This window comes from Ascaphus truei, chromosome 7 (assembly GCF_040206685.1).
Source record: "Ascaphus truei isolate aAscTru1 chromosome 7, aAscTru1.hap1, whole genome shotgun sequence".
Taxonomy (NCBI): Eukaryota; Metazoa; Chordata; class Amphibia; order Anura; family Ascaphidae; genus Ascaphus; species Ascaphus truei.
This window is the reverse complement of record NC_134489.1, coordinates 60,111,252-60,128,309: the sequence shown is the minus strand read 5'-3', so window position 1 is coordinate 60,128,309 and position 17,058 is coordinate 60,111,252. Positions and strand designations below refer to the sequence as shown.

Genomic DNA, 17,058 nt, shown 5'->3' with positions numbered 1-17,058 from the left:
AAAGACGAAATCCTAATGATTTCAATGGGATTATTTTTGTATGACATATGGTAAGTTTCTGTCCTAGAAGTGCACAGCTTATTGTCATGATACATGGGACCTAATGTATCCTGTTTATTATTTACATGTTGTCCTAAGGCAAGCTGTTTAGTGAATGTGGTGGGTGAAGTGAGGGACATAAGACCCCGTTATTATATATCCACAGGTTGGTACAATCCGCTACATGGCCCCTGAGGTCTTGGAAGGAGCGGTTAACCTGAGGGACTGTGAGTCTGCATTGAAGCAAGTGGACATGTATGCACTGGGTCTGATCTATTGGGAGATCTTCATGCGATGCCCAGACCTTTTCCCCGGTAAGAACCTGATTTAGTCGTCTTTACGTTAAGAATCTCATTATGAATTCTCCTGTAATACCAGCAGCTCTTGTAATCCTTTAAGGGCCAATGAAAGTTTGGGGGGGGGGGGGATTTGTGAAACAGAAATTGCATCATTTTGACTCTGCGTCAATTGTGTCACTGTATCAAGATGCGTTGCTCCAATTGTGCTTCTCTTGTACCAGTAACCATTTGGAGGAGAGGTTAGAGCAGGGTTGCGGAAAGTTTTGACCCTGTGCTCCCCCCCCCCCCCCCACCCCCTGCCTTCTCACCTCCCGGGTTGCGCGCCCCCCCCCCCCTCCTGCAAGGTCATGTGACATCACGTTGCCAAGGCAACGTGACCCCACGGCGTCATTTGACGCCGGTTACCATGGCAACGCGTCGGCGAAGCTGCAGAGGCCTCCCGCGGTCCCCCCGGCACTTAATTTAAGTGACTTAGGGGAGAGTGCGGGACCTCTGTAGCCGCCGCGCCCCCCCTGGAAATTCTCCTGCTCCCCCTGGGGGGTGCGCCCTACACTTTGCACAACCCTGGGTTAGAGGAGAAGAGGGTCAGGGCATATTTATATAGAGATGGATCTCAAGCTTTACCTGTGACTGGTGAAGTTTTCCTTTCTCTCTGCGGCAGATAAGTACCCCTGGTCTGAGGTGGTGTTAAAGAGCCAATCCAAGTATCTTAAAAAATATATCATCTTGGTTTTAATATATGCAGCATTTGATTACCTTTATTGAAAACAAATTACCTAAGCTGCCGATTCGTTCTCCCGTGATCGATCAGCAAAGATCCTGCTTCCCAGGGTTTACTAAATGGCTGCCTTTCAGTCTCAAATCAATCCTTCAGTCAGTGTAACTCAGCAGCTACAATGTATCCTTATATTAATAGGGTAACATTATCTATTGTTACAGTTTGCAGCAGAAACTGCTGGGAATATTGGCAACACATTATCACAAACAGGAAAGTGTTACGAAGATCTTGCACTGCTGGGGAGGTGGGCTAAAACCTGCTATAGAAATTAGTCTATTGAAATTAATTAAAAATGGCATTAATAAATTTTAAAAAAAAGTACTAAATATTATCTAATACTACAGAGCTGATTTAATTTAAAAAACAAACAAACATGTAGAATATTGCTTGGATTGCTCCTTTAAAACAACATTCCTCCACTCCATCCCCCAGAGCCTTAATTTCAGCTACGAGGACCATCTGATTTCAGAGATACTTACTCCCAAAGGTGCCCCGGTACCATCCCCTGCTGTGGCAACAAAATGGAGTTTTAAATGTCCTGCGGCACATGGGCCAATAGGAAGCCGCAACATCATCCGTCATGGCTTCCTATTGGCCGGCATGCTACGGTAGATTTAAGAACCAGGAAGTACCGGCGACACCTTCTCCAGTAAGTATCTCGGAAAGCAGGCTGTCCCTGGAGCTAAAATGAAGGCGGTTCAGCTCTGGAGCCCCCTGCTTCAAACCTTTGCATAGAAAGCAACTGAAACGGGTTTGCTGCAGTTTTTGGACCTTAAATGTTAAGCAACCTCTCTTTATAAATAGTTTCACTACAACAATGATGCCGGGGGCAAAGATTAAAGACCCTCTGTGTCTGATCTTGTTGCAACAAGACTAGTGAGATCTCCAACAGTACAAAGTCCTGGTAAATCTTGTAAAGTGTGCTGGGCAGCGAGATTGATGGCACTGAGATGTATACAACACTGCTGCCACCTAGTGTTCCAAATTAGCACTGCTAGGCTAGAATCGTCCAATTAGCCATTGTGCCGTGAAGTTACTTCCCCGCGCTGTAGAAGATTGCAATCCTATTCATTCACATGAAGCTGATCTTTTCTCTATCACTGAGAAGCAGCGTCACATTGAATCGCATAAAGACCTTGATCAATTGTATCAACGACTCTTTGACAAAAAATGGAACCTGTTAATTTATTTTACTAATAATAATGCTAAAAACAATATTATGTTGGGGTTGGACCCCAGGGAGCAGTACTTCTTTGTACCTGCCGCACTGAGGGATAAAAAGTAACTCTGCACAGAGCTGACAACAGATTTGCAGCTGGCGGCTCCCACTTCACAGAATTGTACACAATGGCTGCCACTCACGTTATTTAACCCTTAGCGTTGCTGGCTCCCATGGCAGTGAAAGTGCTTAATCAAGCAATATTGGCGTGTTTTCCGACAGCGACAATGACAATAGTGGTGCTAATCTAATCACAATTACCAGCTGCTTCTAACACACATCCAAACAGTAGACCAGGATCCACCAACAGGTTTTAAGGATATCCCTGCTTCAGCCCAGGTGGCTCAATCAGTGGCTCAGCCAATGACTGAGCCACCTGGGCTGAAGCAGGGATATCCTTAAAACCTGACCTATTGGTGACCCTAGAAGACTGGAGCTGGCCACTGCTGCGATGGGCTGACAGGTTGTGAATAACATGCGGTCCCTGTGTGCGCAGGGGAGTCGGTGCCAGAACACCAGATGGCGTTTCAAGCCGAGGCTGGAAACCATCCTACGTTCGAAGACATGCAAGTCCTCGTCTCCCGAGAGAAGCAGCGGCCGATATTCCCGGAGGCTTGGAAAGAAAACAGCCTGGTAAGATGATGATCAGAACGGAAAAGCAATATGTTTAGGTAGTGTACGTGCACTCAGAGCAACGTGTTTCAGGAATACTTGCGGGTGCTGAGACTTAGAGATATAGTGCAATGATAACAAGGAATTAAGAGGAGGTCTTTCAATGGCGGCCTGACATGTATTTGCCAACGTTTCGGTCCAACACAGTGGACCTTTCTCAAGGGGAAAAAAGAACAGGGAAGCGCCCACCTCTTTCATATTAAAACGTGTTTTTCTTTATTGGTCTTCATTTAAACCAACAAGTAGTACAACGACTGCACAAGGATATATAGCCATGGTACTATTGTGGTACAGAAAAAAAAATGTATATATATATGTATAGTGGAAAGCTTAAAGAAAGATCGAAATGATGTAACATTGTTTCTGATCACATTTTGCAAAGATTTATACAATAACCATGCATTAGTCTGTCAGTTAGTCGGGGGGGCAGTTGAACTGAAAAATAGTGTGTGTGTGTGTGTGCGCGCACGTGCGTGTGTCGGAGCAGATAACAAACGTGAAGAAAGGACCCACACTCCTCACTGGTACTTGATGATGAATAATCCATGAAGGCTTATTATATGAGGATCGATGTTTCTTGTAACCATAATCGAAAGCCTTATAAATACCAAGTGAGACGCTGGCAAGAAAAACCAAGCCAAAAGCAGCTGTGCTTTTGCTAGAAGATGGGTCATAACAAAACACACCCCCTTCTTTGGGACATGTGAGCGGCGCAAGAGATATGAAATAATTACGAAAAAGACACAAATAAAGATATAGAAATCTAGAATGTGACTGCAAATATGAAGCACTTGGCCCACCTAGACTGTGCATTTTCCTATATGTCGGGGAAGTTACAATTGATCGCTGGGAACACAAATAAAGAAATAATACATGGAATACGGCAACTAAGTAGAGAAATAGAATAATTGGGACCAAAACCAGTGCAGTCAATACATACAAGATAATACACAATAGGCTAATATATACATAGCAGAAGCAATGTCTGTAGTCCAAGATGGTGCCTAGGAGTTATTGGAGAGTGTAGGCTATATCATCTAGCCGCCTGTATATATGTGCCTTTGTCCTTGAAGATAGGTAGTGAGCCACAGCCAAAACAGTACTGTGCAAGCCTTCAACAGGTAGTCTCACAATGCACCCGGATCGGAGGAATCCAATACCAGAGAGGCAGGATCCCTAATTTGGGGACAAAATCTGCTTTTTTAAGCACAGGATCCATAGCTGGTGCATGTGTTCCCAACCTAGTGGCAGTATTTGATTTATCACTTTCATCATCCGTTTGACATTTTTCCACATATCTTTATTTTTGTTTTAGTTTATATTTCATGACACACACACACACACACACACACACACACACACACACACACACACACACACACACACACACACACACACACACACACACACACACACACACACACACTACACATACACACACACCATTAGATCAGGAAAGGGTTATATTACGTTTTTTTCTCCTACTAATGCCGCCCTAAGAAGCTTATGTGGGAGATCAGCCTTCAATGTACGAAGCTCTTGTTTTGCTTCCTGCATCCGTGTAGTATAAGATTTTTCTGCATTAACTATGCTCTAGTGAAACGACCACTTTGAAGGTACTAACATTTCCTGCTGATTAATGCCCCTGAGGATTTATCCTCCCTGTAAACAGGAAACATTAAACCCACAGATAACTTCAGCTATAAGCCATTTTATTTTTGAAGGGATACGGGTGATAAAAGCTTGTGGCATTTCCGGAGCACTCCTCAATATTTTTGTACAATATATTTACTCCCATTGATCTTTGTGTTTTCTGCTCTGGAACGCAGTTTAGTTATTAAGCTTTCTTGGCAAAGGACTGCATTACATTTTGGTAGACGAGTTACCATTTTTAACGTTAGGACCGCACCCAAGCTCTGGGTGAAATTTCAATAGTGAACACCAGATGTGCTTTTTTCTTTAACTCCTCCAGCGCTGGATGGGCCATGTGAGTGTTAACACTTTGCCCTGGATTGCGTGGCTGATTGCTTTTTTGCATGTCCCAAACCAAGAACTTGAATATCTGCCGTTTAAAGACGTGAGGCCTCAAAAAATGACCAATCTTGATGGTGAGCTCCACGCGATGCCCCCTAACCCTTTGAGGGGCAGCCCCTCCGACACGCCGCGCTAACAACGGGCAGAAAGAAGTGGCAGCTCCGTCACGCGGCACTCAGAGGGTTAAAGCAGATTAGCAACCTTCTTTTCTAAATTTTTCCCCTAACTATTTGTCATTGAATTTCCATCTTGCAGTCCCTGAATCCTGCAGTAGAGTGTTCTCACCGCCCCTCCTGCTATTTATTCTCCTTATCCTGAGACTTTCACATACGATTCTTTGACATGCTCTTTGGTACCGAATTGCTTGCATAACACTGTATGATGTTTCCACACTAGGCGGGGATAGCCCGTGGGTGAGACGCCGTCGGGATGCAGTCTGGAGTGTTCTCTATCTGGGAAATGCCTCACTACTCTTGTATTGTGTGCGCGGCAAAGGGTGGTCTTCGTGTTAGGAATTGCATTGTAATGTGTTGCAGGCTTTTTTGCCATTAAAGTACAGTAAATGTGTGTGTGGTTCGGCCAACATCGTGTCAGGAAGTAGTACGCTTCTTAAAGGGGGCAATCCCTGTTAGGTTGCAAATAAGAACATTTAATAACCCCCCATAACCCCTTATGTATCAAGGAAGTGTCTGGGGTCTATGTATCAAGGAAGTGTCTGGGGTCTATTTATCAAGGAAGTGTATGGGCTCTATGTATCAAGGAAGTGTCTGGGCTCTATGTATCAAGGAAGTGTCTGGGCTCTATGTATCAAGGAAGTGTCTGGGGTCTATGTATCAAGGAAGTGTCTGGGCTCTATGTATCAAGGAAGTGTCTGGGCTCTATGTATCAAGGAAGTGTCTGGGCTCTATGTATCAAGGAAGTGTCTGGGCTCTATGTATCAAGGAAGTGTCTGGGCTCTATGTATCAAGGAAGTGTCTGGGCTCTATGTATCAAGGAAGCGCTGATGCAGCTACGTAAAACTATTAGCATTTTTTCTCCGTATTGCAACATATTTATTAAGAGTACAGTATTTGTGCTGTGGTATAATTTAGCGCATACTTAAAAAACCAGCTTACGCCGCTTTTATGGTGACGGAGAACGCCCAACGGAGAAAAGGTACAAAAAAAGTACCGTAAGACACACATTTCTTAATACACCGACCTGCGCCAATGTTCAAATTTAACCCCGCCCCTAACTCCTCCCACTTTCTCCATAACCCCTTCTCTCGTTGCAGAAGTACCCGAAAATGGCGCAACTAAAATTAGTACATAAACGCTGCCTGGCGCAGGTTTATTTCACCGCGCGTTGCGACAAAATAATGACTTTGCGCCAACATTTTGCCTTTGATACATATAGCCCACAGCGATATCACACAAAAAGGGAAGCCACAGGTAATCAAACACATCCCAGGTCTCAGCTTTCACTTTACAAACTAACATGAAACATTTAGAAATACTTCTGGGTGTCTGGTTTGCTTGTTTTGTTGTTGTTGTTGTATAAAATGTGTCAATCACGCAGAATTTACTCCGTAAACATGGAGGGGCTGCCCGGTTAAATAAGATGTCTTCCCACAGGCAGTGAGATCGCTGAAGGAGACCATTGACGACTGCTGGGATCAGGACGCAGAGGCGCGACTGACGGCGCAGTGCGCAGAGGAGAGGATGGCCGAGCTCATGATGATCTGGGAGAGGAACAAGTCAGTGAGTCCAACCGTCAACCCAACGTCCACAGCCATGCAGAACGAACGGTGTGTACAAGGGCAGGAGTGATCAGGGACCACACTACCGGTGGGAAGGGGGGAGCTGTGTAATCCAGTCTTAGTAGCTGCAGCATTCTTTACTTGGTTAGATCAGGGATGCGCCCCCTTTTCTCTACCCTCTGGCTCGCCTCCCTCCCCCCCCCCAACCCCTCCGGCACACGACCCCGGCGTCAAATAACGTCACGGGATCGTGTGACGAGACGCGTCGTTGGAACCAAGGTAAGTAAACCAGTAACAGAGGCCTCACGCGATCCTCTGCATTTATTTTAAATGCCTTCAGGGAAGCGCGGGGCCTCTGTAACACCCGCGCCCCCCGCCAGACAATCTAGCGCCCCCCACTTTGCACACCGCTGGGTTAGATGACAGCCACCTCCTGTTATATTAAGTGCTGTTTATTAGCGGTTCATTTATAAATAGGTTGTGAGTTTGGCTGAAATAAATTTACAATGCATTAAAGCGGTAATCCAAGCGGCCGTTTCATTCATCATTTAAATAAAAAATTACATTGTATTGCAATAGGTTTTTTTTTTGGAGCTGACCCCCATTAATTTCAGCTCCGGGGATCCCCTGCTTCCCGAGATACTTACCTCCTTTGGGGGTGCTGGTAACCGCTCTCGCTCGCTCAGAATTCCTTCACCATAACAGGGATACTTTTAACATTTACACTAAATACTGTTGTGAATGTAGCCGTGTTCTCTGTTTCCAACATGTACCTCATAACTTAACCTTCTGCAATGTGTGGCAACCCCCCCGGAAAACAAAGTTGTATGGTATTTATCTCACATGTTTCTATTATTATAATTAGTGGACCAAATAGTGACATGCTGTTGTTTAAAGGAGTAATCCAAGCGCCCGTCCCCCTGCCCCTCCCATATTTTTTTTTTAACTTCAGTTTGAAGCATGGGGCAAAAGTAATTACAATGAAATATCTCGCCAATCGAAGGGTTTTCCTGAGCTTTGAGTGCTGCGGTTTAGCGATAAGGGACCCTCTGGTTTAGGGTTCTTCAACTGGTGGCCCGTGGGCCAAAAGCGGCCCCCGAAGGGACTAGATGTGGCCCTTAGACCCTCTGTTCCTGCTAATTTCATACTACAGTAGTTGCTCCGTGCCATTTTTCACACTGAAACTTACTTGTAAGTAAATATTTATGGTACAGATGTTATAAATGCAAACAAAATGTTGAAATACAGTATAGTCATTTTTAAAAGTCTTTAAATGTTCTACTACTAAATGTTTTCTGATCTGGCCCCTTTAGAGAACTAGTTGAACAGCCCTGCTGTAGTTAAAATAAGTTTAAAAAATAAAATAACTTGATTTTGGCGGGGATTGCTTATTTTACATAAAAAAAACAACCTTGATTACATGGTTAACACATTTCATTCTTATAAATTGAGCCCAATGTAACAACTTCATTTCATATAGCGTCTTTCTCTCAATGGGACTCAAAGCGCTTCACAATTGCAGTATAGTGCACGTGCCGCAGCACATGGGATTGTTATAGGCACAGTCCCTGCCCAGATAAATCTATGATTTTGGTGCCTGAGGCACAGGGAGATACAATTACTTGCCCAAGGTCACAAGGAATTGAACCAGGCACCCTGCTTCAGACTCTGTGTCATTGTTTAGAGTCAGTGACTTTACTCACTGAACCACTCCTCCCTATGTAAATATGTTAATATATTATAAGGCCTGTTGGTATTTCAAACCTGTTATTTTGGACCAAAGACTGTTGCTACCTTCTGTTCTCAACTCTGTGTAAAACCCTAACCAAAATAATGTGGCCCATATTTACTAGGCAGTGCTATGCCATAACACACCTTCCAGCTCTGGAAGACACATTACAGCCCTTTTTAGTGAATAATGAGTCATACGGTGGCTTTTGGGGGCAAAAGGTGTTTTCTGGAGCTTAGTAGATATACTGTAGCACTTTGTATTGTATGTGGTATTTGCTGCTGAGAGCTCATTATTTAGACCAGGGGTGGCCAACTCCAGTCCCCAAGGGCCACCAATAATTCAAGTTTCAAGGATATCCCTGCAGGGATATCTTTCAAATCTGACCTGTTTGTGGCTCTTGAGGACTGGAGTTGGCCACTCCTGATTTAGACAAAACTATTAAACTATTATCTTGAATGATGACATTAATGATGGTGGTGTTTGTGTTACACGGATGATTAATTTCACTTGTGTGTTCACTTTATTTAGCTAATTAGTCCAGTACTTTTAATTGAAACCACTTTTCTCTTTCTTTAAGTAACTTGTCACAAAGCCGGCGTGTCCCAAAGATCGGTCCGTACCCAGATTACTCCTCATCCTCCTACATTGAGGATTCTGTGCACAATACGGACAGCATTGTGAAGAACATATCATCAGAGACCTCCATGTCCAGCACCTCCCTCACCACCGGTGAGAAGAACCGGAACTCCATCAACTATGAGAGGCAGCAAGCTCAGGCACGCCTGCCTAGCCCGGAGACCAGTGTCACCAGCTTGTCAACCAACACTACAGGACTCACACCAAGCACCGGTATGACCACGATATCGGAGATCCAGTACTCGGACGAAGCCATGCACGGCATGCAGCCCATAGGGAGCATCCCTGTGTGTTTGCAGCTTACAGAGGAAGACCTAGAGACTAACAAGCTGGACCCAAAGGAGGTGGATAAGAACCTAAAGGAGAGCTCAGATGAGAATCTCATGGAGCATTCACTCAAGCAGTTCAGCGGACCTGACCCGCTTAGCAGCACCAGCTCCAACCTGTTCTACCCTCTCATAAAGCTAGCGGTGGAGTCCACCGGGCAGCAAGATTATACTCATGCTGGGAATGGTCAGGTTTGCCTGGTTGCAGAGGTCCCTCCCACTCAGCTCTACCCTCTTCCCAAGCAGCAGAACCTTCCCAAGAGACCCACCAGCCTTCCGCTGAACACTAAAAACTCGGGCAAGGAGTCCAGGTTGAAATTCGGCAGCAAGCACAAATCTAACTTGAAGCACGTTGAGACAGGGGTGGCTAAAATGAACACGGTGAGCGCTGCAGAACCTCACGTGGTGACAGTGACCACAATGGGGGTAGGGAGCAGGACGGGCTATGTGAACTCTCAGGGCCCTGTGGCCCTGCATTCTAACAGCACCTCAGGCCCCAGTACCAACTTAGTGGCCCACAGGGCCCAGGATATGCTGCAGAACCAGTTCAGAGTGGAGGACAGCCGCCTAAACATCAACGCAAGCCCTGACGAGCATGAGCCTCTGCTGAGGCGGGAGCAGCAGGTGGGGCAGGACGAGTCAGTCTTAGATCGGTTGTCAGACAGGAGAGAGCACCCTGCAGACAGCAGCCGCATTAACTCCAATAACAACAACAACAGCACCCAGTTTGCGCTCCAAGACACGGTGACGCAGATTGCTCCTGTAGAGCCCAGGCAGCGTCCGGCAAGGAGAGCACAGAGGCCGAACTCACTGGATTTGTCAACGTCCAATATTATGGATGGCTGCAGCACACAGTGTAAGTATAATCCAATGCAAAGTGTGTGTGTGTGTGTGTGCTACTGATCTATTGATCTGATGTGGTTATACAATGACCTATACAGCCTAAACCAGGCCCCGTTAAGTTCTTACCCTTCACATTATGATTCCAAAGTACATCAGAGCCAAAGCAGGGTTCTCATTAAATTGAGATTGGGGCACTATTGCATGGAAAACTCACGTCACAAAGCTCAAGTCACTATCGAAGTGTGTTGATAGTGGTTTTTATTGAATAGCACTACTTTTTAATTACTTTTCCCAGAGTTCCACTACTTACACACTTGCAGTTACAGTTTCCCTATTTTAGAAAGGCCTCGCTCTCTCTTTTTGATTTCACATTGTTCCAGTCTTTCTAGAATGAGGTCCAAAAAGGATTGCCCCAGGGCTTAATGAATGTAGAATTTGTTCAGCCATTCCAGCCAGCGGTAATTAAAATGGGATCTGGCCACAGAAATTTCACATTAGCTTTTCACAAGTTATTCTTCCTTATTCAATGAAATCCACAAACAACTAGTAATTGAGGTGTGATGGTACTGGGTTTCACAGAGGTGTATATTCAGATATATATTTTCTATAATACGCTTTAGTGTGTAGCTATGATTTCTATAAGCAATGCGAGGATTAATATATGAGCTACTGCACACAACCAGTGCATTTTCCCGTGGAATGCTTGAGATCTAAACAGACGAGTTGTGTATTTGATTTCTGTATAGCGCAAGAGATCTTGAAGTATATTGGATGGAGTGGAGTGGATTCCCCTTCTGCTGCCTCGTGGCTGAAGGGAGCCTCACGTGAAATGTAATTATAGGAAGTTCCCGAAAAACGTGCAGTATGTGCAGAAATGTTTTTATAATGTGCAGAACATCATTTGTGCAGCCACCGATTCTTCTACTCAATCAGCCAAAGAATAATTATTTAAAGTGGGGTTGTCCCATTAATACAGAAGTTTCAACCTTAGAGAGACCTGAACTCAGATGCAATAGTGGAACATGCTGAATAGTTTTACAATGTGGTGTCTGAGTTTGAGTAACAAGTATAAACGTCCACCTCCTTTTTGGTAACACCTTCATCCTGTCACTGGGTGGCTGTTGATTACATTTGTTCCTATGCAGCAAATGAAAGGCAGGGAATAGGGCCCATCCCCACGGTACAGAGGTCTTAATAATAAAAGTAGGTGAAGCACATTGGGAATGACAGGTTTTTTTTTTTTTGTTCTCCAAGTGAAGGAAACTCTAAAGATCTTAGAAGTATTAATCTGTATTAATTTATACAGTCATTTATCAAAGCTTCCCTGCTGCAAAACTGGGGCAAATATTGTGCACCAGATTGATCAACGAAAACCAATGGGATTTATTCTTTGATGACTTTCATGTCATGCATTATTTTTGCACCAGTTTAGCATCTGTGGGACTATAATAAATGTCCCATTTAGTTTTCCTGCTCTGGCAAACTCGGAAACCACAATTAGACCAGTCTTTGAAGTGTGATGATTCTAGAGGCCTAGGTACCATTGTTTTTTTCTTTAGAAACATAGAGAGCCTTGAAAACGTAAATATCCGTAGTGTTGTTTTCGTTTGAACGAAATATAAATTTCGTTTCAAAACTTCTCACTCCTGCTACGATTTTATAGCACACTGTGTACATCTTCCTAAAATGTTTGCCAGGTTTAGCGGTTCTCTGGGTCAAACACAGACGCACAATTTTTTATGTCCAGCCACTCAAGTTAGATTTATTTTCCCATCCAGGTGAGACGTTGTCGGACAGCCGGCCCGGCTCCGGAGAGAAGATAAAGAAGCGCGTGAAGACCCCGTACTCACTGAAACGGTGGCGACCCTCCACCTGGGCCATCCCCAGCGAGCGGCAGGACTGTGAGGTCAACAATAACGGGATCAGGGAGAGCGTCAGCCACTCAAAATCCAGCACCGCCGTCTATCTTATAGATGGGGGCACTGCCACCGCGTCCCTGTCTAAAGATGGCAGGATGAGCTACTTGTAAAATGTCCTATCACTTTTCGTGTTGTTTTTAAGGCCTCCAAAACTTAACGTTTTTTCTTGCATCATCTAATGAGCAGAAGACATGGGAGAACCCACCCACCCCATCATGGTATCATCAACGCTTTGTACAGGACTCGTTTTAATCCCTATGGCTCTGGAGAGGATTAGCCCCTCCAATGTTATAGGGGTTAAATAGATTTCAGCTATGCAGAGTAAACACAAAAAAACAGCTTATGCTTCCATATTTTTATTTTCATTATTTTCAGTTTGTTTTATTTTTTATTTTTTGGAACGGTTTCTCACCTAGTTATGTGCAAGTTTTAAGTCTGTCCTGACTATATATATGTATATATATACATATATATATATACACATACACATACACACACACACACACACATATATATATATATATATATATATATATATATATATATATATATATATATATATGAAATAAAGAATATCACTTGTGAGCACATTCACATGTCGTTGACAGGTCTGCAACCCAGCCTTTCAACCATTATCACCTCGCATACAGTGCTCCCACTGCAGCAAGGGATTCTGGGAGATGACATGCAAATGAGCACACAATGTGTCACCTTTTGCCTGGAATATCCATTCACATGGAGCCCATTTAAGCTGATGTATCGTCTTTCACACAGCTTTTAAAAACAACATGGGACTAGCAAAGCAAGTACAGACCCCTCACAGACATGTTGAAACATGGTTTAAACTTGCTTTGCTAGTCCCATGCTGTGTTCAAAAGCTGTGTGAACGGCCAGCTTAAATGGATATTCCAGGCAAAAGGTGACACATTGTGTGCTCATTTGCATGTCATCTCCCAGAATCCCTTGCTGCAGTGGGAGCACTGTATGCGAGGTGATAATGGTTGAAAGGCAGGGTTGCAGACCTGTCTAAGACATGTGAATGTGCTCACAAGTGATATTCTTTATTGGCTCTATGCTATCACTTGTGAGCACATTCACATGTCTTAGACAGGTCTGCAACCCTGCCTTTCAACCATTATCACCTCGCATACAGTGCTTCCACTGCAGCAAGGGATTCTGGGAAATGACATACAAATGAATATATATATATATATATGTGTATATATATATATGTGTGTATATATATATATGTGTGTATATATATATATATATATATATATATATATATATATACTGATGGGAAATTCTCATTTTTTCTTGGCAGAGACAATGAGAAGATATTGCTGATAATCAGTTCTTGGGCCGATGCGGTCTCTAAAAATGCTGAGAAAGCTGTAAGAGATTTAACTGCAGTGGTGTCTTGTATATGCATTTCCATTTCTATGCTACGTCTTGTCTGTATGTCTGTATGTCGGTGTGTTACAAGTGCACTCATCCATGGAGAGAGATACATTTTCAAACAGATATGTTAAATTCCTGCCTTTTCTTTCAGTAGCTGAGACGTTGCACTTTTAGGTAAAAGCACTGTAGTTCCCATTTAAGATGGCCGCCTCCACGATATTTTCATTCCTGCCATCCCTGGCCCCTATTCAATTTCTCACCTTTTGCTTGGGCAGTTTTCAGCTCCCATTTAAATGCACGGAGTTGGAACGTTCCCGGGCCTGGTGGAAGATGGCTTCACAGCATAATATTTACCTTCGCCAGTCTGGTTTTCATTTCTGGCGACTAATCTTGAAGCACGAATGTTGGAGAGAGAAGAATCAGAGGAGATGCATCAGTTATGGCTTTGACACATACGTTAAAAAAAAATTAAAAAATGAAATATCCTAAAGTATAGAATAAAAGAATATATCTGGAGGGAAGGTTTCTTTAACTGAGTGCTTTATCCTTTGAATTTCTGGCTTTTCCTGTACTTGGTTGAAATGTGCAATAGTCTATATTTTGCGACACGCTTTACTGCAAAATGCCCTTCACTGACACTACAGCAACGTTCTGCCATCTTTGTGAATATTATTATTATTATTTTTTTTTTAAATAAATGTCTTTCCGAAATAATTGAAATGAATTCCCCTATACGCTGCACTGTGTATCTGGCAGTCGCCTGTTGCTGGTTTTGTCCTGTGAGATTATGCTTTAACTTTGTATTTTTAATATATACAGAATAAATGTATGCACAATGCAGGTTCCAAAAAAAAAAAGCTTGTTCTCGTCACTAAAGAAGCAGAGCCATTCGGCCAGGTCAGGGTATCTTTTGCAAGCTGCCTTTAATTTGCTTTTAGCACTTATTACATAGAAACATTGAATTTGACGGCAGATAAGAGCCACTTGGCCCACTGTGTCTGCTTATTGTCCTGTCTGCGGTAAAACCCGAGACCCTACCTGATCCTTGGATCTCTGTCGGATGTGGGATACATCGCCTTATGTCTTATAGTAAGCGCGACGGGGACAAAGCGACGGGGCGACACGATTTTTTGCAGCCGGGAATATTTGATTTTTCAGGGGCTGTCGCCTCATGTGACAGCCCCTGAACCAATCAATGGCCTGGTCGCCCGCGCCGCCACCGCAAAGCGAAATACAACTTTCACTAGTGGCAACGGTGACGTCACGCGTCGCGGTCTCTATACGCGCGGCCTTACTGAATTAGCCGCTACCACCTCTGTTGGGAAGCTATTCCACAGATCTACCACTCTTTCCACAAAGAAGTACTGCCTCACGTCTACCCTTAACCTGCCCCCCCCCCCCCCAGTTTCAGAGAATGACCTCTCTTGTCCTAGCACTCCTCTTTCTTTGGAATATGCTTCACCCCTGTACTTTGTTGAATCCCTTTATATATTTGAAAGTTTCTATCATATCCCCCCTCTCCCTTCTATCCTCTAAGCCAGGGGAGCTCAAAGTTTCTCCGCTGCGCCCCCCTGCCTGCTCAGCCCCAGTGCAATCCTTACCTAGGAACCGGTGTCAAATGACGTCGCAGGGTCATGTGACATCACGTCATGAGACCCCGTGGCATCATTTGCCGCCGCGTTGCCATGGCAACGCCCGTAGCCAAGGTAAGTAAGTTACAGAGGCCTTGTGCGCTTCCCGGCACTTAAGTTAAATGCCTTCAGGGAAGCGCGTGGCCTCTGTAACCGCCGCGCCCCGCAGTTTGTGCACCGCTGCTCTAAGCTGTACATATCAAGGTCCCGTGGTCCTTCCTGAGAAGTCTTATTCCATATGTCATTGTGACATTGTGTAGTAGTTTTCTGGTTCAGTGAAAAACGAATGAGAAATTATATTTTGATGGGCTCATTAAAGATGTCTGCCACTGAGCCATATGGTTATTGCCTGCCGTCAATTTCAAATTCAACAGTTTTCTTTCTTTCAAAGGCAAAGCTTCAGATTGTCACCACCACACTATGGCTCAGATCCACAAAAGGGTGCTAAGCTTTAGCACGCCTCAGCACCCATTCATATGCATGGGAGTAAAAGCTTAGCGCCAGTTTGTGGATCCAGGCCTATGAAGGTTAGTTAAACAACTATCAATTTTGTTTGCCAGACTTTAGCACGAATAATCTTGTAACTGCTGTCCCCTTGTACTTTGATTCAGATCAAATCATATTTGCCTTTGATGTGATATACCGGTAACAGCAAATTAATGCAGAATTGTTCAATATTTCTTCACCATACTGCACGGTTAGGGTGTGTGTATTCAGGTCTCTCATTTTTTCCCTCCTTGATCATTTTTCATTTGTGTGTTTTATCCCAGCCGGAGACTGATATGAACAAGACTGCTAAATCTCCCTTCTTTTGGCTTCAAATAAAGCTCACGTTAGGAAAGTTTTTTTGCTATGTCTCTTTCAAGGCTGCCTAGAACACAGCTCTGTGCTACCTGCTGGGGTGCGGCAAGCGAGAACAAACAGGGTTGGCGTGTGGACACTCTACTGCAGGCTTTGGGCCTTTTGAAAGAAGCGGGTTAAATAAAATCAAAAACACAGTGGGGGGAAAAAAATAGGGTTGGTAATCTGAGCTCACGTTCAAGATAGTTCATTTTCTAGGGGAACTGCACCTGCAAAGCTATTCTGAGGCAGATTGCAGAAACGGAAACAAAGTTAACCTACCAAATTTATTTAAGGTTTTCATTTTATTATATGCATGCGGAAGAAGAAAAATTCACATTTCAATATACACTGTATATTCGCTGTGTACACTCTCTCATGTAACTTTACCATATTATCATCATCGGTTCACTGCCGTCTTTAACCCGGAAGCAGAGTGCGATATCTCAGCGAAAGGCATGAACATGCAGAAGCATATTATCTCCTGTTAAATGGAATTTTAAAAGGCGGATCTTGACCCTGTGCTGTTCTTTTCCAAAATCAACTGAAATAAATTATTATCGGTCTATAAGCAAAGTGTATTATTTTGTGTACTCTGCTCAAGAAGGAAATGGCGTGCTCTTATCCCAATGTTCTCTTTTACAAACACAGAGGCATCAAAGTGGGGAGTTGAAGTGATATATTTGTTGGCTGATGTATAGAAATGCGACGTTTTCAAGACTAGTCGCATGCTTGCTTCAGGTACATGCTACAGGTGAAGTCCAAAGAAGAGTGTGCTGCTCCGTGGTGGACAAACAACATACAACACAACCAAAAAAAAGGGGGAGAGAGGAAAAAAAGGAAAGCAATAGTGTAATACTGTTGGGTAAAACGTACATGAACAAAAGTAGGTATCGCACTCACAAACAGACTTATAAAATAAGCATGGTGTAGAACTGCCTTTAAAGATCC

At 43.8% G+C, this 17,058-nt stretch overlaps 1 protein-coding gene across 3 annotated transcripts in view; it reads left to right on the top strand.

Moving 5' to 3' along the window:
* BMPR2 (bone morphogenetic protein receptor type 2) overlaps positions 1 to 16,270 on the top strand; it is a 142,783-nt gene extending 126,513 nt beyond the window's left edge. For 2 of the 3 annotated variants that reach the window (XM_075608598.1, XM_075608597.1), the window contains exons 9-13: positions 206 to 353; positions 2,832 to 2,968; positions 6,655 to 6,827; positions 9,089 to 10,329; positions 12,095 to 16,270. In XM_075608598.1, coding sequence (XP_075464713.1) covers positions 206 to 353; positions 2,832 to 2,968; positions 6,655 to 6,827; positions 9,089 to 10,329; positions 12,095 to 12,345 — 1,950 coding nt within the window. In that variant the 3' untranslated portion in view covers positions 12,346 to 16,270. Of the gene's footprint in view, positions 1 to 205; positions 354 to 2,831; positions 2,969 to 6,654; positions 6,828 to 9,088; positions 10,330 to 11,062; positions 11,148 to 12,094 lie in introns of all 3 variants that reach the window. The other variant, XM_075608599.1, reaches the window with a different exon arrangement.
* Positions 16,271 to 17,058: the final 788 nt, after the last annotated feature.